The 24,871-nt window shown below is 41.4% G+C and overlaps 1 protein-coding gene across 1 annotated transcript in view; it reads left to right on the top strand.

Moving 5' to 3' along the window:
* Positions 1-170: 170 nt before the first annotated feature.
* The window catches only part of PCDHAC2 (protocadherin alpha subfamily C, 2), a 40,862-nt gene continuing 16,161 nt past the window's right edge, over positions 171-24,871 (top strand). Inside the window, exons 1-3 of the mRNA XM_008580987.1 lie at positions 171-2,726; positions 11,187-11,245; positions 14,413-14,501. Coding sequence (XP_008579209.1) covers positions 171-2,726; positions 11,187-11,245; positions 14,413-14,501 — 2,704 coding nt within the window. The remainder of the gene's footprint in view (positions 2,727-11,186; positions 11,246-14,412; positions 14,502-24,871) is intronic.

Below are 24,871 nucleotides of genomic sequence, written 5' to 3'. Positions count from 1 at the left end.
TGGGGGGGCCTACGAGTGGAGCGGCCCCAGGCGTTTGCTAGCGCGTGAGCCGTGGGGGAGCGGGCGCCGGGCCGCACGAGCGGAGGCGGAGGCGGGGCCCGGGCGTGGAGCACGGCTGGCGAAGCTGCTGCCTCGGCCCTGCCCGGCTGCCTCCGCCGCGGCCCGTGGCTATGGAGCAGGCGGGCAGCAGACCTGGGGCGACAGAGCATCCACGACTCCCGCAGTCCATGCCCTGGCTGCTGCCGCTGCCTCTCCTCCTGCTGCTGCTGCCGGCCCCAACGGCCTCCCAGCTGCGATACTCGGTGCCGGAGGAGCAGGCACCCGGCGCGCTCGTGGGCAACGTGGCTAGCGCGCTGGGGCTCGAGCTGCGGCGCTTGGGGCCAGGCTGCCTGCGCATCAACCATCTGGGTGCGCCCAGCCCGCGCTACCTAGAGCTGGACCTCACAAGTGGAGCGCTCTTCGTCAACGAGCGCATTGATCGGGAGGCGCTGTGTGAGCAGCGGCCTCGCTGCCTGCTCAGCTTGGAAGTGCTGGCGCACAATCCCGTGGCGGTGAGCGCCGTTGAGGTGGAGGTACTGGACATCAACGACAACTCACCGCGCTTTCCGCGGCCCGACTACCAGCTTCAGGTAAGCGAGTCGGTGGCGCCTGGAGCGCGCTTTCACATAGAGAGCGCGCAGGACCCTGACGTGGGCGCCAACTCGGTGCAGACTTACGAGCTCAGCCCGAGCGAGCACTTCGAGCTGGACCTTAAACCTCTGCAGGAGAACAGTAAGGTGCTGGAGCTGGTGCTGCGTAAGGGTCTAGACCGCGAGCAGGCAGCCTTGCACCACCTGGTTCTCACAGCCGTGGATGGGGGCAACCCAGCCCGCTCGGGTACGGCACAGATCTCTGTGCATGTCCTGGACACTAACGACAACTCTCCCACCTTCGACCAGTCCGCTTATCGCGTCCAGTTGCGGGAGGACGCGCCCCCAGGCACTTTGGTGGTGAAGTTGAATGCCTCAGATCCAGATGAGGGTTCCAATGGTGAGCTCAGGTACTCCTTGAGCAGCTACACGTCGGACCGGGAGAGGCAGCTCTTCAGCATAGATGCCAGTACAGGGGAAGTGCGAGTAAGTGGGGCTCTGGATTATGAGGAGGCCTCCTCCTACCAGATCTATGTGCAGGCGACTGACCAGGGTCCAGTACCCATGGCTGGTCACTGCAAGGTACTGGTGGACATTGTGGACGTGAATGACAATGCACCAGAAGTGGTGGTCACAGACCTGTATAGCCCAGTGGCTGAGGATGCTGCACCCAACACCGTTGTGGCCCTTCTCAGTGTCAATGACCAAGACTCAGGCCCCAACCGGAAAGTGAGCCTGGGCCTGGAGGCCACACTGCCTTTCCGACTGAATGGCTTTGGAAACTCCTATACACTGGTGGTTAGTGGCCCCCTGGACCGGGAGCGGGTAGCTGCCTACAACATCACAGTGACAGCAACTGATGGGGGAATACCACAGCTCACATCCCAGCGGACGCTGCAGGTTGAGATCTCTGACATCAATGACAATCCACCAAGCTTCCTGAAGGACTCCTATTCCATCTACATCCAGGAGAACAATTTGCCAGGGGTGTTGCTCTGCACTGTGCAAGCCACAGACCCAGATGAAAAGGAGAATGCAGAGGTGACCTACTCCCTCCTGGAGAGGGAGATTCAAGGGCTGCCAGTCACCTCCTATGTCTCCATTAACAGTGCCAGTGGCAGCCTGTATGCTGTCAACTCCTTTGACTATGAGAAGTTTCGAGAGTTCTTTGTGACTGTGGAGGCCCAAGACAAGGGGAGCCCACCACTGAGCAGCACTGTGACCGTCAACGTGTATGTGGTGGACATGAATGACCATGCCCCTCACATTCTGTACCCTACCTCAACCAATTCATCAGCAGCCATTGAAATGGTGCCTCGAACTGCCCCTGCTGGCTACCTGGTCACCAAAGTCATAGCCATGGACTCAGACTCTGGGCAAAATGCTTGGCTCTTTTACCATCTAGCCCAGACTTCTGACCTGGACCTCTTTAAAGTAGAGCTGCACACAGGAGAAATTAGGACTACCAGGAAGATGGGAGATGACAGTGGTACCACTTTCAACCTGACAGTGGTGGTCCGAGACAATGGAGAACCATCACTATCAGCCTCTGTGGCCATTACAGTAGCTGTGGTGGATAGGGTTTCCAAAATCCTCCCTGACACTCAGAGACATGTTAAGAGTCCTCGGACATACTCTGAAATTACACTTTATCTAATAATAGCATTAAGCACAGTGTCTTTTATATTTCTTTTGACAATCATTGTTTTGAGTATCATCAAGTGCTACCGCTACACTGCATATGGCACTGCATGCTGTGGAGGCTTCTGTGGAGTAAGGGAGAGGTGCCCTGCAGAACTGTACAAACAGGCCAACAACAATATTGATGCCAGGATACCACATGGCCTCAAAGTGCAGCCTCACTTCATTGAAGTTCGAGGAAATGGCTCCCTTACCAAGACCTACTGCTACAAGGCCTGTTTGACAGCAGGCTCGGGGAGTGACACTTTCATGTTTTACAACACAGGGGCCCAGGCAGGACCAGGTCCTGGGGGAGCCCAAGCAGCAGTGACTGACAGCAGGCACCTCACAGGCCAAAGTGGGCAGAGTGCTGGGAACCTGATTATTCTAAAAAATCAGGCTGTTTCTCAAAATGAGGTGAGATAATGGTCAGGGAGTCTTCTACAAACTCATGCGTTTTTCACACACACCCCAATATCATGTGGTTGGATGTTTTGAGTTATTGATAGTGATAGCGGTTATTTGGTAAACTGAGTGTCTGCAATATGAGTATAATCTGCCATGTTTCCTCTCTAGAAAAGAAGCACTAGAGATTTGTTTTACTTTCCATTCTCTTTTTTGATACTTGAGGACTTGTCTATAAAATTGTTTGAGAAGTGAGAATTAGTCTTAAAATTTTGCTGTTAAAGCAGAGCTCTGTAGAGAAATAGAACAGGCCTGGGAATAAGGATTATGTTTTAGGGAGTAATATTAAGAGAGTCAAGGAGAAATGGCCTCTGTTGTATCGCCTACAGGGAAAGTTTTCTTTTGAAATCCTATAGGAGTGTTATTTTTAGAAAAGCTCTGAGACCTTTAGGGGCTGTTGTGGACACCTCTAAATGTTGTCCATGTTTATACTTTGGACTGTCTGTAGTGCAAATTATCCAGTTATTATTTCCAGTAATTGTGCTGAACTAATGTGATAGGATCCATGAAAATTCATGTCAGTGGTGAAGCCATAGAATGTAGACCTCATCCTGAAGCCAAAGTTTGCTTTGTTTGTATGATGTGGTAACTCTTCTGTAGGGTCACTTTTGGAAAGTCAGAGGAAATGAATGATGGTAAGGCAGAGAGATTAAGAGCCAATTTGTCTGGTTGGGCCAGAGAGATATTAGAATGAGTGTATTAGGAATATGAGGGAGTGAAGACTAGGACATTCTGGGATTAGGGAGGAATGGAAGGAAAAAAGAACTCTTCCTTTAGTATGCCACCTTTCTTGGCATACTCTGAATTCATCATAAGAGGATTTCCTTGCATTTACTCAAATGCAGTCTGTAATCTTTTGATTTCCTGTTGACAGTTCCTATGGTTTTGATGAGATGCAAAGTAGCCTTTCCAAGTCCTTCATACCTTTTAGTTAAATGACAATACTTACAAAGCACACATGCATTTTCTGGATCTAAGATATGGTTTGCAATAGCTACAAAAGGCTTGAAAAGTGAAAGGCTCACTGTACATGAAGACAAATGTTAGTATATGCACTAGTTTTAGTTTTAAGGAGGTATAAGGCCAGCTTGTTCATTATTATGAAGAATGTAGGTAAATCATTGGAAAGTACCTGAGTGGATGGGTGTGTTTGTGTAGTGTGTTTGTCTCCATATGCATGCTTGAAATAATAGAGATCTGCTTTGTGGTACTTTAAACTTAGATTTCAAAAGCCAAAATTTTGTCCCATACATGGTGATAAATTATCTTTCCAAACATCTACGTTATAGCTAGGACTTTTAGAGCTACTACAAAATGAATTAATATTTGTCTCTCCTATATTTTGTGATGGATTTTCATTGACATATTGCTTTTTATTAATGTCCTTATTATCACATTCCATGTTCATGATAATCCTGAGGAAAGTAATATGTAAGCATAGAATTTCCAATTCTTGATTGGGAGTAGATTTTCTCATGGTTGCTTTTTATTAATGTCCTTATTATCACATTCCATGTTCATGATAATCCTGAGGAAAGTAACATGTAAGCATAGAATTTCCAATTCTTGATTGGGAGTAGATTTTCCCATGTATTTTCTCATGGACATTGAAGATAGATTTATTCATTTATCAGAAGAGCCCAATGTTAACCAATGCTGAGTACCACAGGAAGCACATTGCAGATTAAGAAAAATGGGGGATGTGTGGGGGGTTAGGAATCAAAGACTTTCCAGAATTCTTTAGATCATAGCTTTTGGAAACATATTAAAGGATTTAGTATTAAATAAGGATGCTTAACATTTGCCTACCAAATTCCTGTGAAGCCCTCTGGGATTGGGGTGGGCTGCAGGTGGTGACGAGGCAGGAAGAGCAAGCCAGGTAAGTAAGGCTCAGCTTTGCCACTAGCTATGAGCCGGAAGCTCAGAGGAATGGCAATCTTACCCTCCCTCTCTTGACTCAAAGCTTGAGCAATTTGATACATGAACTATTTCTGTCTTACACTAACCTGTGTGTTGATATGTACTTTGGTACACAAACCTTTAATCTAGGGAGAAAATTATATCAGATAGAACTTGCTCCTGTGGGATTTTGCCAGGAGAGTGCATGATTTTAATAAAGGTAGATTTCTGCCAGAAATTAGTGAAGAGCCACAAGATATACAGCTCCTGAAATTATTCAGTTATATAGAGAGAGTGAGTCACATTTTTGTAACATGGCAAAATGGGAACAAAAGTCACTCAGTTCTGAAATTCATCATTGCTAGATCAACCTGTTAAATTCCTATGTTGGGCTTTTTCTTTTCCCTGCCTAGTTATTGCAGACAGCAGGAGAATCCAGGGATGCAATTAATGCCATGTGTCTACATTAATATTAAATGGGGATTGGAAAGGAAGAGTAAGGAAATTTGTACTCACTGATCATCCTGCTATATAAAAGTGTTCTGCTTTGCTTCTCTGTGTCTTTATCTTGTACATATTCTGATTGATGAAGAAATCTATTTATTGTATCCTGAATGTCATTGGGCTACCTTTTCCTCTGACCCAGGAGTGAGCTGTCACATGGGCATCTGGTCTAACTCAGAGCACTCAGCAAGGACACAGCCTGGCATATCATACATTGTCTACTGGCATGCTGTCTGCTTGACAGAATAGTAGAGTCAGTTCTGGATACTTGCCTTGGTTGGCTACCAATTTTTGCTCTCAGTAAGAGGTCAGAATGATGTCAGTTTGCAAACGTTTGAGGAAAAATTGCTGTCACCAAGCCCTGAGGTTTAGCTGAATTTGTGGAGTTTTACAGATGGCTTTGAATATGACTTTATTGGACTTCACGTGGCTCCATGTTCCCGTGCATATTATAACATGAATATAAACTTAGCTTATTCATATGATAATATTTTGAGCAGTATAATCTATCATTATAATTCCTAAAAGCAAAGGTCGAAAGGATTTCTTAGCAGTGTTTTAAATCTGCTAACCTAAATATTATACAAGGTTTTTTTCCCCAAGAATTTGAATTTGAAAATGCTAAGAAATAGATCTGATATTGCAAAGGTGAAGAGAAATGCTGGTTTGTTGGCACATAAACACCATCAGTTCCTTTCTGGACTTGCGGGGTCAGAACTCTGGGCTCCAGAGAGGTGCAACTGTGAGTGAGAGAGTAACTGCTGTGCTAGCAGGTTGTGCTTCTGGAATTAAGCGGACCTAGCACTTTCTGTTGTACTACATACAACTCATTATGTATGTTCTAACATTATGTTTATTTTACTTTCCTGCCCTGTGGATTAGGGTTGTAAATGCCTGTTTTCAGAGTTTCTTCTTTCTAATTCTACCCAAAATTCTCAAATTCGTCATTTTTTTTTCACTTTGATTTACTAGAAAACCAATATGTAACATCATTATTTAGAATGTTATATTCCGTTTTGCCTTAATGACCAACAATCTATGTATTCCTTTCCTATTGTTTTGTAACAAATTACTACGAATTAGTGTTTAAAAACACCACCCGTTTATTATCTCACAGTCCTGCACACCATGTGGCTGAGTTCTCTGCTCAGATTTTCACAAGGCTGAAATGTACCCATTGGCTGTGCTGAATTCTCTTTTGGAGGCTCTGGGGAAAAATTCACTTTCAAGCTCATTCAGATTGTTGGCAGAATTCAGTTCCTTGGGGACTGTAGTTCCTATTTTTGACTTAGTGTTTGCTGGGGGTCACTATCAACTCCCAGAAGTTGCTCTCAGGTCTTGTCCCATGGCCTGCTCCATCTTCAGGGGTGGCAATGGAGAATCTTCTCTCACGTGGAATCCCTCTTATGCTTCAAATCTCTAACTTCTGTCTCTGATTTCTAGTCCCAGATTTAAAGGGCTTATGTGATTAGGTCAGTTTCACCTGGATGATCTCCCTTTCTTAAAGCCAACTATGCCATATAACATAATGTAATCATGGGAATAAGGTCCACCACAGTCTTGGGAGTTATGTAGTGTGTGTATACCAGGGTATGGGGATCTTAGGACCATCTTAGAATTCTGCCTACCACTGTTTATATCAATGTTCATAAGATATCACTATGAAAAATCTGTCGTGGATACATCCTTAGTAGAGTCCTATTAGGTAGGAAAAGGAGATATTATGTGTAGCCTCATGTCTCAGAGGGCAATTTACTGATGAATTCAACATGGATTTCCATGGTAAGAAGATAGCACCTTATTTCACTGAGTAGTTGTGTGAGTTATGAACAGAATAGTGTATTTTTAAACCTATTTTACTTCAAATCTGTCATAGAAGAAGTGATTTATCCTTCTCTAGCTCAAATATTCTAATACCATTACAGGATAAGTTAAATCTTTGCTGTAATTTTAATAGAAACTCAAGTAGGTTCTTCTTTAATAATACAACATCACCCATATGGACTACCTAATTGAGTTTTTCCACATCTGGAGTTTTGTGACTAATATTCTACGAAAAGACTAAACTTTGAAACAATAGGACATACTGGGGTTCTTCGCCAATAGAAATTAAGCATAGCCCTGGGATGTACCATCCAAGTAATTGAGAAATAAACAATCACAGTTAGTCCAAGGCCTTAATATATGTCTCATTGTGTCAGATATATCAGTAGTCATCTTTTTAACTTGAATTTTAACAAGTTTAATTAAGTTCTGAATGAAACTCATGTATATTTTGTTACTTTTAATTTTGTATTGTTTTAAAATAAATCAATATGTGGGAAACTCATAAGTGAAAAAGGGAAAAGGGTAATTTAATTTAAATTTATTTAAAACACAGACTTTCATGTTGGGGGGGCCCAAACATGACTATCAGACAAACTCACCAATCGGGTAAGTAATTTAATCTCTCTAAAGCTCAGATTTCTCATTTTTTGTAATTTAAGTACAGTAACACTGACCTTGCATGATAGTTCATTTAATTAAAAACATTTAAAAGACCTACCAAATACCAGAACCCTGCTAGGCTCCGAGGATATAGCTATACATTTATGAATATCTGAGGATATTCATATGTCTTATGAACAAAATGGATACAATCCCTTTCATAGAGTTTAGGCTGTGACAAAGAAAGTATCAGAATAAACGCAATAGTGCATATAAAGTGCTTAACCCATTGTCTAGTGTTGTGCGCCAACTTAAAACATATTAGTTACTTTCTGCCTTTCCTTTTCCCTGCCTGATCTAACCACCATAAGAAAGTTCATAACTATAACTCGGGCAAATGAATCTGAGAAACATGAAAAATCTGTCGTGGATACATCCTTAGTAGAGTCCTATTAGGTAGGAAAAGGAGATATTATGGGTAGCCCCATGTCTCAGAGGGCAATTTATTGATGAATTCAACATGGATTTCCATGGTAAGAAGATAGCACCTTATTTCACTGAGTAGTTGTGTGAGTTATGAACAGCATAGTGTATTTTTAAACCTATTTTACTTCAAATCTGTCATAGAAGAAGTGATTTATCCTTCTGTAGCTCAAATATTCTAATACCATTACAGGATAAGTTAAATCTTTGCTGTAATTTTAATAGAAACTCAAGTAGGTTCTTCTTTAATAATACAACATCACCCATATGGACTACCTAATTGAGTTTTTCCACATCTGGAGTTTTGTGACTAATATTCTACGAAAAGACTAAACTTTGAAACAACAGGACATACTGGGGTTCTTCGCCAATAGAAATTAAGCATAGCCCTGGGATGTACCATCCAAGTAATTGAGAAATAAACAATCACAGTTAGTCCAAGGCCTTAATATATGTCTCATTGTGTCAGATATATCAGTAGTCATCTTTTTAACTTGAATTTTAACAAGTTTAATTAAGTTCTGAATGAAACTCATGTATATTTTGTTACTTTTAATTTTGTATTGTTTTAAAATAAATCAATATGTGGGAAACTCATAAGTGAAAAAGGGAAAAGGGTAATTTAATTTAAATTTATTTAAAACACAGACTTTCATGTTGGGGGGGCCCAAACATGACTATCAGACAAACTCACCAATCGGGTAAGTAATTTAATCTCTCTAAAGCTCAGATTTCTCATTTTTTTGTAATTTAAGTACAGTAACACTGACCTTGCATGATAGTTCATTTAATTAAAAACATTTAAAAGACCTACCAAATACCAGAACCCTGCTAGGCTCCGAGGATATAGCTATACATTTATGAATATCTGAGGATATTCATATGTCTTATGAACAAAATGGATACAATCCCTTTCATAGAGTTTAGGCTGTGACAAAGAGTATCAGAATAAACGCAATAGTGCATGTAAAGTGCTTAACCCATTGTCTAGTGTTGTGCGGCAACTTAAAACATATTAGTTACTTTCTGCCTTTTCTTTTCCCTGCCTGATCTAACCACCATAAGAAAGTTCATAACTATAACTGGGGCAAATGAATCTGAGAAACATATTGTTGCTGATGGACTATTGTAGAAAATAGCAGCATGACAAATTAAATGTGTTATTGAGGAAGTGAGATTGTGTAATGAACTGAGTTTCCTGGTCAGTCCTGTTAGAATTGTGCCTTTCAGCAAAATGGGGTTGGTGATTTCATTCCAAGGACCACGTTGCAAGAATTTTCATCATGAGTGTTACCCACTCATAGAAAAATTGGCAACATTTACTCAAAAGATGTTGAAGTCTTTCTTGAAGTGGGGTTGGTGATTTCATTCCAAGGACCACGTTGCAAGAATTTTCATCATGAGTGTTACCCAGTCATAGAAAAATTGGCAACATTTACTCAAAAGATGTTGAAGTCTTTCTTGAAAGAAGGTTCTCTCAGCTGATAAGCTAACACTAGTGCTGCTGATGACAAGGGGAGAAATGGGGATGATGATTAATAAAATGTATTTTGGTCATATTTTCAAGTTTATAAAATCATTTGCAAATATTTTCTCTTTTGTTTCCTCTAACACCACTAGTAGAAAATGGGAACTTCTTTCATTTGGTCTGTAGATAGTTTTATGTTACTTTATATGGAACATCCATGGCATTTTGTGAACTTGAAAACCAAAGATGAAGCAGATTGTATATTCACATCTTGCCAGCAGAGTGGAAGAAGACCAGAAAGGGCGATTAGTGTGGGGGGACCTTTGAGGTAAAGTATCCTAGAGTTGTAAGTTTTTCTGGGCCTTGGCTTTGTCTGAATCTCTGAATATCATCTAGCCCTCCCCAAATCTGTCTGAAAGTTGGGATGCTGATCACTTCTCTCCTGGGTGTTACAAAGAAGTGTGTTTATGAAATACTTTGCATCCCTTGAATGAATTATAAGAATGATAGGAACAAGCATTATTGATACTTTGAAATAGTTTATTGGTATTACTGCGACTTTGTGTTTACCAGATATGATAAAATGCAAAATACAACCTCCATCCTGCATCTTTCCACTCAATTAGACCTCAATATTCAGTGGCAGAACCACATTAATTTGCACCCATGAAAACACATCTAGAGGAACATCTATCACAAATTTTTCATAATAAAATTTTTGCTAATTGATACAAGATAATGATGGTGACTGATTTTCATCCCCAGTGATTCCTGAGTAGCTTCTAACCAGCACATAACGCCCAAACAGTCTTTTGGTACCCATATTTTCCTCTTTGTTCCTTCTTCTTTGGACTGGCAGATTGTAGACTGGGGGCAACAAAAGATCTCTTCAATACACAGGTGATGCAGAATGAATCAGATTCTTCTTAGATTTTAGCTACTCCCCACTCAACACCAGAGTTTAATGAACAGTGATTGAGTGAGACAACAAAGTCCTCAGAGAAGAGCAGGAACAAGTACAAATTTATGAAAAGGAATAGGTAGCAAAACAAGGTCAAGTTCTGCAGTGGTTTGTTTTCCTCTCCCTTGTATTCCTCTTCAATGAGTAGAAGAGGTTGTTAACAGTTGCTGGTATTATGATTGGGCATATCCGCCCCGGGTCAAACATGCTGCAGTCTGCAAAGCCAGCAGCAGATTGCAGTCTTCTGCAGTCCAACCAGGCCAGCAGAACTTCTGTAGTCATGTGCCCTTTTGTCGCTAGATTACTGAATTGCAGATGTTCCCTTAATGGGCAAAAGCAATAAAAGCTTTTCCTGTCAAAAAACAGACTGCCCTTCCCCTAGTGTTTTAGGAATGCAGACCTGTATTGGCAAAGCCAAAGCTGGCCATTACAGCATCATTAAATATGGTTTTCCATGGTATTTAGCCTGTGTGAGGATCCTGAGGAGCTAACGTTCTACTAAAGTGCTATGTATGTGGATATCATCTTAGAGCTGTACGTGAAATGGCTCATTCAATACTTCTTTTTAGATACCTGGAAACATTTAAGGGAATAACCAATCAATTAACAGCATCCCTGGGAGAACTTTATTTTGCCATTTTAACAGAAAACTCCCTTTGTGATTTTGCAGCCACGACAGCCCAACCCTGACTGGCGTTACTCTGCCTCCCTGAGAGCAGGCATGCACAGGTATGTGTTTCTCTCCTTCCTTCACTCAGAAGTAACTTTAACTTGGTTTGCTCAAATAAACTGTGTCTCCCTAGGCCAGAAGCAGCTGTCAAAACTGAGGAGCTTTAGATACCTTGCCAGGAGAATGCAATTATTTTGTCTCCATGTCTATGCCTTGAAACATTGGAAGTGGTCAATACTAAACGCTTATGAGTGCAGGCAAATAACAGTCCTAAGTAAAATCACATGCTGGGTACTTTCTCTCATCAAAATTCCTTTATCCCTCTCTACTTATCCCTTCATCCCTCTCTACCTATACTTTCTGTCTCTCCCTTAAAAATTGTAGTTAATACTGACTTGGGTACATTGTACAATATATATGCACATGTTGTCTACCTTGTTTTTCTTTCTCACATTGACTAGTACATTTTATTACCCACAATATTTGATTGCTATTCTTGTTCATGTTCACCCCTATTAGTGTCCTTATCTTCTCCATCTCATTGCTGTCTTATTGTCATCAACGGCATGGGCTCTTTAGAAAATGAACCATGTGAAAGGCCTTTACTGAACATCTGGAGACCAACTCTAGCTTACTTTAAATTAGCCCAGAGTAATAACATTACTGTAAGACTCAGATTAAATATAATTTTGCTTTCTCTACTTTGTCTCTTTGACAGTAATTGATTAATGACCATTATTCCCAGAGCTGATTTAGTATCCATGCCATGTGGCTAAATAAATGATTCATTACCTGTGAGTGTCTTTGAAAGACAAATGGGGAGGGCCAAGAAACTAATGATTACTACTACCAAAATAATTTTATTTTAAAGAAGAAATAAACTCCAAATTTAAGCCCTTCAAAATATCTGCACAACTGTTAAATGAATCTTCACCAAACCTAGATCAGTTTCTAAAGAGAAAGCTTACAAAATACATGTAGAATTAATGAAAAATCAGCTTTAGTTCATTAAAAATACATTAGCTTGAAATAAATTAATAAATCTCAAACATTACAAATGAGCGGAAATCATTATATTCGGTGATATCTGAACCAGAAGCAATCAATGAAAGGCTGAAGATCAGTAGTTGGCTTGGTGAGATGTCACATTGGAATTTGGGTCATTATTTTAGGCCAGAAATATTCATGAAGATGCCAGAATATCAGGTGTCAGGAGGAATTCTTTACATTTATTAGAGTCCAACTTATGCTTTTGCTTGTATCTGAGCTACTGGAGGAGGCTCTTTCTCTCCTATTAGTGAATTAGTGCTTTGCTTGAAAAGTAACAAATCTGTGAGATGTACCTTAAAACTACATTTAAAATAAAATATTAAAATATATCATTTCCGGGCCGGCCCGGTGGCGCACTGCTACAGTGCACCGCTTGGGAAGCGCGGTGGCGCTCCTGCCGAGGGTTCGGATCCCACATACAGACCGGCCGCTCACTGGCTGAGCAAGGTGCAGGAGCAACACCGAGGGTTGCGATCCCGTTGCCGGTCCTGGTCCGGTACGGGCGCGACACTGAGGGTTGCGATCTGTTGCCGGTCACAAAAAAAGACAAAAAGGAAAATAAATAAATAAATAAATAAAATATATCATTTCCTTATCCCATTTTCAAATTAAAAAAAAAAGAGAGGCATTGTGCTCCTATTCAGGTTTCAATTAAGATATTATGAGATTTAAATAGGACAAGGTAGGCCAGCCCCGTGGCTCACTCGGGAGAGTGCGGTGCTGGTAGCTCTGAGGCCCCGGGTTCGGATCCTGTATAGGGATGGCCAGTGCAACCGTGGTGCAGACGACACTGTGCCAAGGGTCGCGATCCCCTTACCTGTCAAAATATAAATAAGTAAATAAATAGGATAAGATATGAAATAAAAATTGAGACTAAAATGCCATTTCTTCTTTGCAATGTGATACATTGAACATATGTTAGAGGTGTGAACTTAAATAATGCTCATCTTTTCCAAACATGTGCTTGGCTTCTTGGCCTTTCCAGACACAGATATTGTGTAACTGTTCTTTCAAAAATTCTGCTTTGAGCTGAGTTGGTTTTAGGATAGTTACATTGTCATAAATCTGATTTAACCCATATAATTTGCTGGTAGGATCCAGGAACACCTAAAGAAGACTAATATTTGGGGTTGGGGGGGAAGATTGTAGGGTATAGATGAAGGGAAGAATAGCAATAGGTCAGAGCTTAATGAATGAATTTCCACTAGATATGTTGTTTGAAGCTGAAGTAAGAAAATATTGAACTTATAGATTTCCTTCCCCCAAATAGTTCAAGTTTGCCTGCTCTGTTGCCTCACATAACCCCTTCAGTTGGAAGTCTAAGTTTTATCTTAGTAATTTAGTTTGCAAGATAAATTAATGTCTAGTTTAAAAGGGTTCTTTAATTTTGGTGAGGGTTGTCTTGGACATTTGCTTTTAGACTCTCATTCATTGATTCATCCAACAAATATTTGAGGGTGTAATATATGTTAACATTAGACATACATAAATGAATACAATGTTCTGTCTACTCTTAAGCAGTTTATGTTCTATCTTTGCTTGCTTCTAAGGGTTTCCCAGTTCACGTCTCACTCCCTGCAATGTTTTATACTGAATTAATCTCTTCTTAACCAGGATCTGTGAGTGGTGATGATCAGATTCATTTTGTCCCAGGAAATGTAGGGTGGGTCATGTATGTGTAAAAGATACAGAAACAGTAAAACAGAAAATAAGATTAAAAACAAATTGGGTGGTCAAACTGGAACAATATTACAATTATCAGCAAATAATTTTAGTGTGTTTTCCTCTTTACTATAGAGAACCCAGAAACAAGAGAACCTGCAAGAGAGGATTTGGGCTTTTGAGAACAAGCTCTCTTCATCTACTTCAGCATTAATATGCTAAAATGGCATTAGCCCTGTGGTAGACTTCCCATTAGATTTAGTGAGTGCCACATGGCATTAATGAAAACCAAAATTGCCGTAAGGATAGAACATGTTTATTGCCAGAAAGGTACAGCAGGCAGTAAGTCAGCAATGCCTCTGCAGTTCATGCAAAGTGACTGCTCAGCAGTAATTGCTTCAGTTCAAGCCTGAGCAGAATGTGTTAGCTACAGCCCTGCCATCATAGGTGGTGGAAGGAGAGCTGAAAAGGCATTTATAGTCTAACTGTTATCTGGGTCTATATGTTTATTCAGCTCTGTGCATCTGGAGGAAGCTGGCATTCTACGCGCTGGTCCAGGAGGACCTGATCAGCAATGGCCAACAGTATCCAGTGCGACACCAGGTAAAGAACTGGGGTCTCTCTGTTCTTTCTTGGGTTCTAGAAAGAAATCAGATAACTTATTTTTTTAGAGCGGGAGTGTTGATAGCTGTCTTTTTATTCTTTCTTTTTTTCATGCATACATGATTTCCTTGCATATGTGATTATTTTGATTTTGTACTTAGTGTTCTTCAAGAGTTGAAAACAGATAACGTTAAGTGTAAGAGCATGAGTGTATAAAGTTCTTTTAAAAAATAATCAGGTATCTTTCAAATGCTTAGGCCATCCAAGCCATACAGAGATCTGGGACCTCATGCACAGAGATGACACTGTTAATGAAGATCTTTTGTTTGAAGACAGTGGAAACCCACTCAAAATAGTAAGGAAAAGGGGTAGGTAGGTAGATAGGTCGGTAAATAGATAAATGGAATGGGGTTTCTCATGGAAGTAGAAAGTTATCAGAACCATGGCATTACTCTATCTGAGTTAAAGTCAAGGTCAGATCTGCTTCTCTCTGCACATCTATCTACATCATTATGCAGACTGGCTTTTACTGCCTTGGTATGCACATTGCCAAACATGATTGCTTCATGATTTCTTAGTTTATAGGACTAATGGGGATCAATTCCTAATCCACACTTTCAGGAAAGAGAATCTGTGAGGTTGGGTAAAAATCCCAGTGGCTGGGTAAGCATAGGAAAGTTGCTTAAACTTACATTTCTTTAGTTTCCTTCTTCTTGCCCTATTGCTAAAGCAGTGTCATATAATAAAAATATAGTTTTGGAGGCCCATTCCTGTGGTGGTTTTCAGAAAGGAAGGACTATGGGTTGGTAGAGACCACAAATGGTGTCTGTCATAATCCTCTATTAATAGAACATCATGATGATGATAGTAGTTACTAATTATCAAGCCATAACATGCCTAGACACTGTGCCAAGTACATTAGATGTAATATGGTCTCATCTATTTCTCATGACAATCTTGCAAGAGACTTAATATATCTGTTTTACATATGAGAAACTGAAAACAAAGAGAAGTTAAGAAACATACCCGAGTTCACATAGCTTGTAAGTGGCAGAGGTAGGATTCAAAACCAAGTGTGTCCAGCTCCACATCCAAGTGTATCTAGCACTTACATTCACAGCATGGCTGGCTTGCAAGAATCCATTCAAATTCAAATATATGTATACATACATACATAACAAATGACATAAGAACGTGTGTGTAAAAAGTTCTTTCCAAAAATAACCAGGCGCCTTTAAAATGATTAGGCTATTAAAGTACATGTGCAACTAAAGGTTCATTTTTGCTGGCAACCCTAGGAGCTTTCATTGATTCTAATCAGCCAGCATTTGCTATTTATGAATGTTGCACAATTCAACTAAAAGTCACATTGTTCAAAAAAAAATACACAAGTTTGAACTAATTCATTAGAGAGCTAATATTGCCAGATGGCAAGGGGAAGAACATAAAATAGTTCATTGACAAATCTGCAAACACAATGCCAATGATGGAATAAAGAAGTGATGGAGGGGAAAGTGATTTTAGACTGCCAAGTGCTGCAGGATGAGGAGACATCTGAAAAGGTGAGAACTGCTCAATCAAAGCAGCCACATGAAATCATGCCTTGGTATCCTGCCTTCAATTTGGGGTTTTTCTCGTTCTCATAGGGGTATGGAAGGTCAGTCTTGTGAGCCAAGAAAGAACTTTAAATAGATTTTCCCTCTCATTGATTGGTGCAACTGTAAAATAGGAGCCATCTATTGATTATTTCATGCATCTGGCTCAGGTCTCTCCTTCAAAAGTATGTTATGAACCCATATTTTTGACAGAAGATAGGGAAGGAGTCTCCATTGCTCCCCTTTCCTACTGTCCCAGCCCCTTTTGTATAATCCCTTCTGTCCAGATTGGTGCCTGGCTGCTGATGCATGAGTCGCAGTCCTCATGGACTGTGCTGGATAGAGCTTACATCTTCCAGGTACTCCATGGTGACCTAACCATACTTTTCAGCATACCTCTGCACCAAAGATGTGAAGTTAAAGGCATTTTCCTCTGCCTTCTGTCCTGTCCTTTTGGTACTATCAGGTTTTAGGATTCAAAATATGTTTTGGCTATTTGGAGGGAATATAGCGTAAAGATTAAGATTATGATTTGGAGGAAGATCTGAGTTGAATTTCAATCCCAGACTTACTTGCTGGGTGGGCATAGATAATTTGCCTAAATTCATATTTTGTTAATTATCCCTTCTACAAATTGGGTGTATGGGAAAGTGGGAAAAACACAGACTGTAGTGTTTTTCCCTCTATGCTCTTACTCAACAACAAGCAGCACATCATGTGTGGGGATTTCTGCCCCCTGGCAAGCAAGCCAGCAGTTCTTCAGTGGACACCACCAGCAGAGTGTCCTCCAATTCAATTTTGACACTGTCTACCTAGAGATAGCATCAGATTGTACAGGGTGAGGGCTCAGTCCCCAAGACTACCCCCCACTTTGGATGCCAGTCGCAAGTCCAGACCTCTGGAAATTCTGACCAATCAGCTATAAATCTGGGTTCCCATAATGCCTTCCTTGGGTTCAATTAGTTTGCCTGAGTGGCTCACAGAACTCAAGGAAACATGTACTTATATTTACCAATTTATTATAAAGGATTTTACAAAGGATACCGACAAAGAGATGCATAGGGCGAGGTATAGGGGAAGGGGCATGGAGCTTCCATACCCTCTCCAGTTGTGTCACCCTCCAGGAACCCCCATGTGTGCTGCTGCTATACAGAAGGTCCCCAAACCCTGTGCTCTTGAGTTTTTATGGAAGCTTCATTACATAGGCATGATCGATTAAATCACTGGCCACAGGTGATTAACTTAATCTTCAGATTAAGATTGAGGTTGTGGGGTGGAACTGAAAGTCCCACCTTGGTCTTTCCTGTGACCATCTCCCAGCCCAAAGCTACCTAGGGGCCAGCAGACATCATTAGCATGTGAAAAGACTCATCACTTTGGAGATTCTAAGGATTTTAGGCGTTGGATGCCAGGAGATGGGGACTAAGACCCAATATATATTTTCACAATATCACAGCGTAATAATAATAACAACACCTACTTTATTGAATTGCCGTGAGAACTAAAGCAGAAAAAAAAAGAGCTGAACATAATGCTTGACATATAGTATTAATCAATGTCTAATCTTCTTATTCTTTTTTTCTGCGATACTTTTGTGCAATCTATAATATGGCCTTGGCTGATAACCTGGTGGCCAGAATTCAGTAGTTCTCATTTGCAGGCGCAGAAACAGACCCTCTGAGGTTGTCTGGATTATCCTAACATCTGTACTGTCCAGTAACCCCCAGCTGCCCTCCTGGAGACAAGCGAGGAGGATTTATTAGTTTCTGCCTGAAGAGAAGGAAAATGCTGCAAATAACTGGGTTGTTTCTGGTTCCAAGTGGAGCTTGCCTTTCACTGATTCTGTTGTCCTTAGTGCTTCATGGTGAAGATTTAGTTGCTTCCAAAAGGCTTCTTTTTAGTGCCTGAGTTTCCTTACACTGGTGTCTGAGCCCTTCTCATGAACCAGCCATTTATTGCTCTTCTCATTCCAGCACTTGCAACAGCTGCAGCCATGGGCATAAAGGGAGTGGGGCCTGCTCTGCATTAATCCTCATTCATATGTTTTTCTTGAAGTTGTTTTTCCTCCATTGATGTATTCTTTTGCTTTGTTACTAAACTGTTCATTTATTTTCACAGTCTGCAAAAGCCTAGGATAAAGATGCCATGCTCTGAAGGGATCAATAAGGGCATCACCAGGTGATGTTTTCTGCAAGATAAACAAGTCAGACATTAAGTTGATTAACCCTGGTTACTGGCCCCTTTCTCCAGCCTTGCCTCTGTGTGAGCAGACCTGGATCGTGGGCTTTTTTATTTCTTTTCAGCTTCCCATGAGACTGGGCAGAGAGAAAAATTAGCTAAGTAGGGAATGCAGTTATAGCCTCTTCTTCAGATAGGGGAATGTGTTTTGAGCGGGGAGGGGCATTAAAGGGCCAGTCACTCATGTTACAACTCTTTTTAACTTTCTCAACATGAATGCCCTGAAGAACTTTTAATGCATGCCCTTTTGGGTTAGTTCCTAGAGGGAATCCCGAGAGGTTATAAAAAGACTGCTCTTGCCTGTGAGGGAAGTAACCTGGCATCAATGGTCCAGGCTACTTTACTGTCTCCTACTGGTTCTTCCAGGCTCCTCTGTCTACATTTCACGGGATCTCAGGACTTACCTAAGGCAACAGTAAATTATCTTTACAATGTAAGATACTCCCTATTTTCAAAAGAGCTCAGGGAATTCCAAAACACACAGCACTGCCAAAGATAACATTATAGCTTGTCAAGCAAGACCTCAGGGGATCTGAGACTAAACAGTGAAAGATTAATTAGGTAGAGGAGGCCACTAAGACAATGAGGCTTATTATAGAATCTTAGTTTAGAGTGACTAGACAATGGTTCTCAAAGCATAGTTCCTGGAGCGGCAGCACCAACAATACCTGGGAACTTTCTGGAAATGCACATTCTCAGACCCTACCCTAGACTTACCAAATCAGAAATTCTCAGGGTGAGGCCCAGCAATCTGTATATTAGCATGCCCTCTGTGTGATCCTGATATACCCTAAAGTTTAAGAATTGGTCTAGAGTAAATATTCCTGAGTTTCTGTAATATCTTGGAAGGCTCAGAAAACATGCAAGGAAGTCATTTGTTTATACTTCTTGTGAGAATCAGGGGGCCTTTCCCATACCAGAGAGATAATCATTAAGGAGTCAGAGTGACCCTTCTTTGAATTCTAGCTCTGCCACTCAGAGTTGCACATTCTTAGAATCATTACTTAACTTTTCTGATTCCCGGTTTCTTTTTCTGTCAAATGGAGATAATAGTGGAGTCTACTTTATAGGGTTGTTGCAAGAATTAAATGAGATAATACACACATATTACAGAGCCTGGAGAACAATGTGTTTAGTCAATGACAGCTATTATGATTTTTTCAAGGTATGAGTCTATCTTTCAACTTAATTTAGACCCAAGTTGTTCTGAGTAGTCTCTGTGGGAAAGCTCTGTTTTAGAGAATTATTTTTTAAGTGCCTGTCTCTGTCTCTTTAGGGGATTGCTCTTGCCCTGGTTTTCCACATCTCTTTACTCTGTGAAAAATGGACACAGTTTATGTGCCCCAGTTTTATAGGAGGATTCATGCTCTTGTTTGTCTCAGGGATTCCTTTCTCTCTGACAAAACCAATTCTACCACTGATTCTTTTCCAAAAAGAAACCATGATACTAAGTTTTTTAAAATCCATTTAGGAGCATTGTCAACACGAATTTTTCCATTTCATGAGTGAGTGAAGCCTCAGGCCTTGTCGAGAATTTAGAAAGCATGCTGTTCCACTAACCTGCTCACCCTCAACTTCTACAGTTGTCATGGCAATGAAAGTCCTGGGAGGTGTGTGCATGTCCTTATTAGGGAAAAAAATGAGATCAGGAATATATGTGAGTGGGGAAGCTCTCACCTGCCAGTATCCTCCACTCTCACCTTCCATCTGACAGCCTGGGAGCGCCAGCTTGGCTTAGCAATCTCTACCTGAGGAAAGTAAGTTCTTGTAAGATGTACTTTCACTTTCTGGGGGAGGAGGGGTCATTATGTTTGTTGAAGTTCTCTATATAGCTTATGATGAACAAAGAATGTGTTTGTTCTGGACTTGCCTGGAGGGAGGTAACAAGATGGTATGGAAGGGAAATTAGCATCCTCTACCTAGGAGAAGCCATGAAGCTTAAGTCTCTGCTGGCCCCATCCATCCATAACTTTCTTCCTCTTCTTGGAGAAATACTCTGCACTTTCCATTTTTAATGGTCATGTAAATAAAAGACTGGAATGGAGATTTCCTGTTATTTTTCTGAAACAAAATATTTCTGTTTAATAAATAGGCTCTGAGATAGTTCTTTCCCTATACACTCTGTGTTTCCTGCACCTCTCTCATTTCCCTCATACCGGTTCCTCCGGGATTGGTAGTCCTGGGCAGAATACAGTCAATGTTGGAGCCATGATATATAATAAAAGAATTTCTTCCATGACAGTGGCCCCAAACAGAGATCATATGTCTCCTGACAGCCATCCAATCTCATGTGCACTGAGATGTATGGTCCTGGACATACATTTTAGTAGGTGTAGTGAGGAGAAAAGAGCAGCAAAAACTGTTCCCTTAGGCTGCAGTTTCTTTCAACTCTCGCAGATTCAGAGAAGCTGGCTAATGTGGGTTCAAGAAGTAGAGACTCATTATAACTCATTATCTTCGATCCCTTTAATGTGCCAACTACATTGGAGCAATACAGTCTGGCCCCTGAAAACTTCATCATGAGAAATAACTTTTGAGTATGTTTTAGAAGAATAATACACTTTATCCTTCTCTTGTTTAAGAGTGTTGAATGGAACACAAGAGTTTCTGAATTACCTTCCCATCTAATTTTCTCTCTAATTTTCTCTACATTCTCTACATGTATTTTTAAGCCCTTTACCAAAAGGGAAATTTAAGTTTCTGCTAGGGAGATCTTAGTAGAGATTCTGTACTTTATTCTGTGGGAAAGGTTGCTGGGATTGTTTAGAATTGGTGGGTTTGAGGGCCAGCCTGTGGCTCACTTGGGAGAGTGTGGTGCTGGTAATACCAAGGCCAGGGGTTCAGATCCCTATATAGGGATGGCCTGTTGGCTCACTTGGGAGAGTGTGGTGCTGGTAATACCAAGGCCAGGGGTTCAGATCCCTATATAGGGATGGCCTGCTCACTTGGGAGAGTGTGGTGCTGGTAATACCAAGGCCAGGGGTTCAGATCCCTATATAGGAATGGCCTGTTGGCTCACTTGGGAGAGCGTGATGCTGACAACACCAAGTCAAGGGTTAAGATCTCCTTACAGGTCATCCTTAAAAAAAAAAAAAAAAGAAAAGAATTGGTGGGCTTGGAACTCCTCCCTGGGAGGTGCTTGAACAAGAAAGATCTGCTTATAACCGAGGTGGAGGGCAGAGGAATATTGACAGTTTGTAATTTCTTCAGTCTTTGCAGCTCCAGCAAACCTTGCTCTCAGCCTCACTGATAATAGCAAAGTGAAAATGAAAGCCTGTCCCAGTGACAGCAGGAGTCTTGCATGGCAAACATTTTCAGAGGAACTCAGCCCAGATTCTGAAGGAACTTGAGAAATTCATCTTCACAGAGGCAGTCAGCTTTACAGTTGAGAAGGTCATTGCCTAATCTGGAGAAACATATTCAGGTCAGTCACTGGCTAGAGACTAGGGGCCTCTCTGGAAGGTTCATAAGATGGTTCATAAGATTGCTCATTGTTCATTACCAGGAAGCCTGGAAATGAGTGTGCAGGTTAGAGAGGAGCCTTTCTCTGCCTCAGCACCTGGAGTCTCATTACCCACAATCAGAAAAAGGAGGAGGAGCAGAGATAGATGTTGATCCACTCTTATCTCAGTGAGACCAAGAGCTTCCTCAGCAACAGACTTGCCTGGAATGGTCTGTCTTCAAAAGAGTAGGCCAGGGGAAGATGGGAGAAATCAATCCTGAAGATGGCAATACCGAAGGAAGTAACGGAGGAAAGGATATTTATTTGTTGGCTGGCTGGCTGGCTCAGTTGGTTAGAGCGTAGCCTTGTAACACCAAGATGAAACGTACAGATCCCTGTACTGGCCAGCCGCCAAGAAAAATAAAAGGATGTTTGTGTCACTAGTAAAACAGGAAATTGAGAGCTCTGTAGAAGTCAGACTCAAAAGGCATAACTAAGGGTCTGGCCAGTTAGCTCACATGTTGTTGCTAACACCGAGGTCAAGGGTTTGGACCTCTGTACCAGCCAGCTGCCCTCCCCCTAAAAAAAGGGGTGACATAACTATACAAGGTTTGGGTATGAAAAGGTAACTTTTTTTTCTTTTATTTATTTTCTATTTTGAAAAGGTAACTTTTAGGAAGCAAATTTGGATCCATAAGAGAACAGGAATAGTGAGAAGTTTATAATTACTAGAGTTGTGTCCCTTGTCTGCTGAATCCCAAACAATGTACCCTGGGCCTCTAGATTATAGCTCTATAGAGGCCTGTTGCATGTAAAAAACAACCAAATAAACTTAAAAAAAAATAAGTAAAGACTGCCCTGTACAGAAAGTCTAAACAAGTAAGTTTGTTGTTGATGGTCCAAGAAAGTCTACTGGTTTGGGCTTACTTCCAACATGAAACCAATCCTGTGTTCAGAGCTGTTGCTGTAGGTGGCATCATGGACCAAGCTGAGTAGAAAGGTGACATTCAACAAGTCTTCTCTCTTGTCTTTTTTGACTCTGCATCATAGATACTATCTTATCCAAGAACACACCTGTCGAATTTCTGTTCCTGTAACCACCTGGAATCAGATGAATACCCTAAAGGTCTGTGGTGAGGCCAGAAGCCTCAGCTAGTCTGAGTGATTTAGATGAATGCCAAGCTGCATGTCAAGGAGTCCAGACTTGGGGGGACAAGAGTGTCACTAGGTGTGTAAACAGCTCTGAGGTGGACACCTTTGAGCCTATGAATTTGGCCATGGAATACAAAAGTTCCCCTCTCTCAGCTAAAGCCTACTAGCAAAAGAGCCCTGGGGAGATTTTAAAAAGTGTTATGTTCCAGTTGCAGGGTCTTTGTTGGTTAAGTTTTAAAGTCTTTATGTCCTGTACTGTTGCCTTTTGAGTTGCGGAAATAGTCTCTTAGAATAAGAGAAAGGAAGACTTAACAATAGCTGCTATTTATTGAGAACTGTGATAAGCACTTTATGCACATTGCATACTTAACTTTAAGAGAGAAGTAGGGGGGGGGCAGTAGAGAAGTGCATTAGTATTCCCATGTTTCAGATGAGGAAATTGAGGCTCGTAGGAATTAAGTGGTTTCCCTACATTCACACAGCTAATATATGTTTTTTGCTCACCATTATATTCCCAGAGTCAAACAAGATGTCTAGCACACATTTATTAATGATGCTTAATAGGTGTTTGTTGAATTCATTAATAAATACAATGGCAAAGGCAGTATTTGAAACCGTGTCTGCCTGCTGCTGAACCTTATACACTTAACACATTGCTATTACTTTGTCCCACATGACAGGTAAAGGGAATAGCTTGGTAACTTGGAGAGGACTATTCACTGTCTGAATAGTCCTCTGGAGGACTATTAGGCCAACTGGAGGGGTCTATATTAATTTCCCATTGCTGCTGTAGCAAGTTACCACAAACTTCATGGCTTAAAACAACAAAAATTATTATCTTATAGTTCTAGAGGTCGGAAGTCCAAAATGGGTTTTATGGGGCTAAAATCAAGATGTTGGCAGGGCCACATTTCTTCTGGAGGCTGTAAGGGAGAATCCGTCTTTTTGCCTTTTCCTGCTTTAAAGACTGCCTGCATTTCTGGGCTTGTGGACCCTTCCTTATGTTCAAAGCCAGCCGTGTAGCTTCTGCAAATCTCTCTCTGTCTCTGACTCTCCGGTCTCCCTCTTTCACTTTTAGGGACTCTTGTGATTACACTGGGCCCTCCTGGATAATCCAGGATCATCTCTTTATTGCAAAATCCTTAATTTAATCACACGAGCAAAGTCCTTTTTGTTATATAACATAACATATTCACAGGTTCTGGAAATTAGGATGTGGACATCTTTGCTGGGGGATGGTGGAGCATTATTCCGCCAGCCACAGAGGTTCATGTTCATGAAGAGGTGGCTTTGTGTGTGTGTGTGTACGTAAATGTCAGTAGAGGTGAAGGCAAAATAAGGCACATATTAGGACCATCAAGAAGGTATAGTGAGTATGGACTAGATTTTAAACCCCTTTTGAAGGCTATTAGTTGCCAGAAGTTTGGTGGAGACTAAACTTCCTACTTTCCTTCCAAATCTTAACTAATTAAGAACAAATGAAAGAAGCCAACTGAGGGATCAAAATTCAGCATCAGGTCTCTTAATGATGAAGATGGTATGGAGAATATGACAGGGCCTCCAACTTCCCAAATGCAAGAGAAGAAAATCTAGAATGGCAAACATCTCCTTTGGTGAGGATGGTGAGCTGTCCTGGTTTGATTACTAAATAGAGGCTGATCTAGCACAGAGAAAGAGAAAGAGAATTAAGGCAAGATATGTCATGAAAGAACAGTGACTGTCAACACTAACTTAGCCCAATCCAATCAAGAAATCCTTTTAAAGTCAGGCTTGGGGCCGGCCCGGTGGTGCACTGGATAGTGCGCTGCTTGGGAAGCGCGGTGGCGCTCCCGCCCGAGGGTTCAGATCCCACATACGGACCAGTTCCAGCCCACTGGCTGAGCGCGGCGCGGGGGCAACGCCGAGGGTTGCAATCCCGTTGCCGGTCCCCGGTCCAGTACGGG

Source organism: Galeopterus variegatus, unplaced genomic scaffold, assembly GCF_000696425.1.
Source record: "Galeopterus variegatus unplaced genomic scaffold, G_variegatus-3.0.2 Scaffold2229, whole genome shotgun sequence".
Classification (NCBI taxonomy): Eukaryota; Metazoa; Chordata; class Mammalia; order Dermoptera; family Cynocephalidae; genus Galeopterus; species Galeopterus variegatus.
Note: the sequence above shows the minus strand (reverse complement) of the source record. Positions and strands in the feature narration are given on the sequence as shown.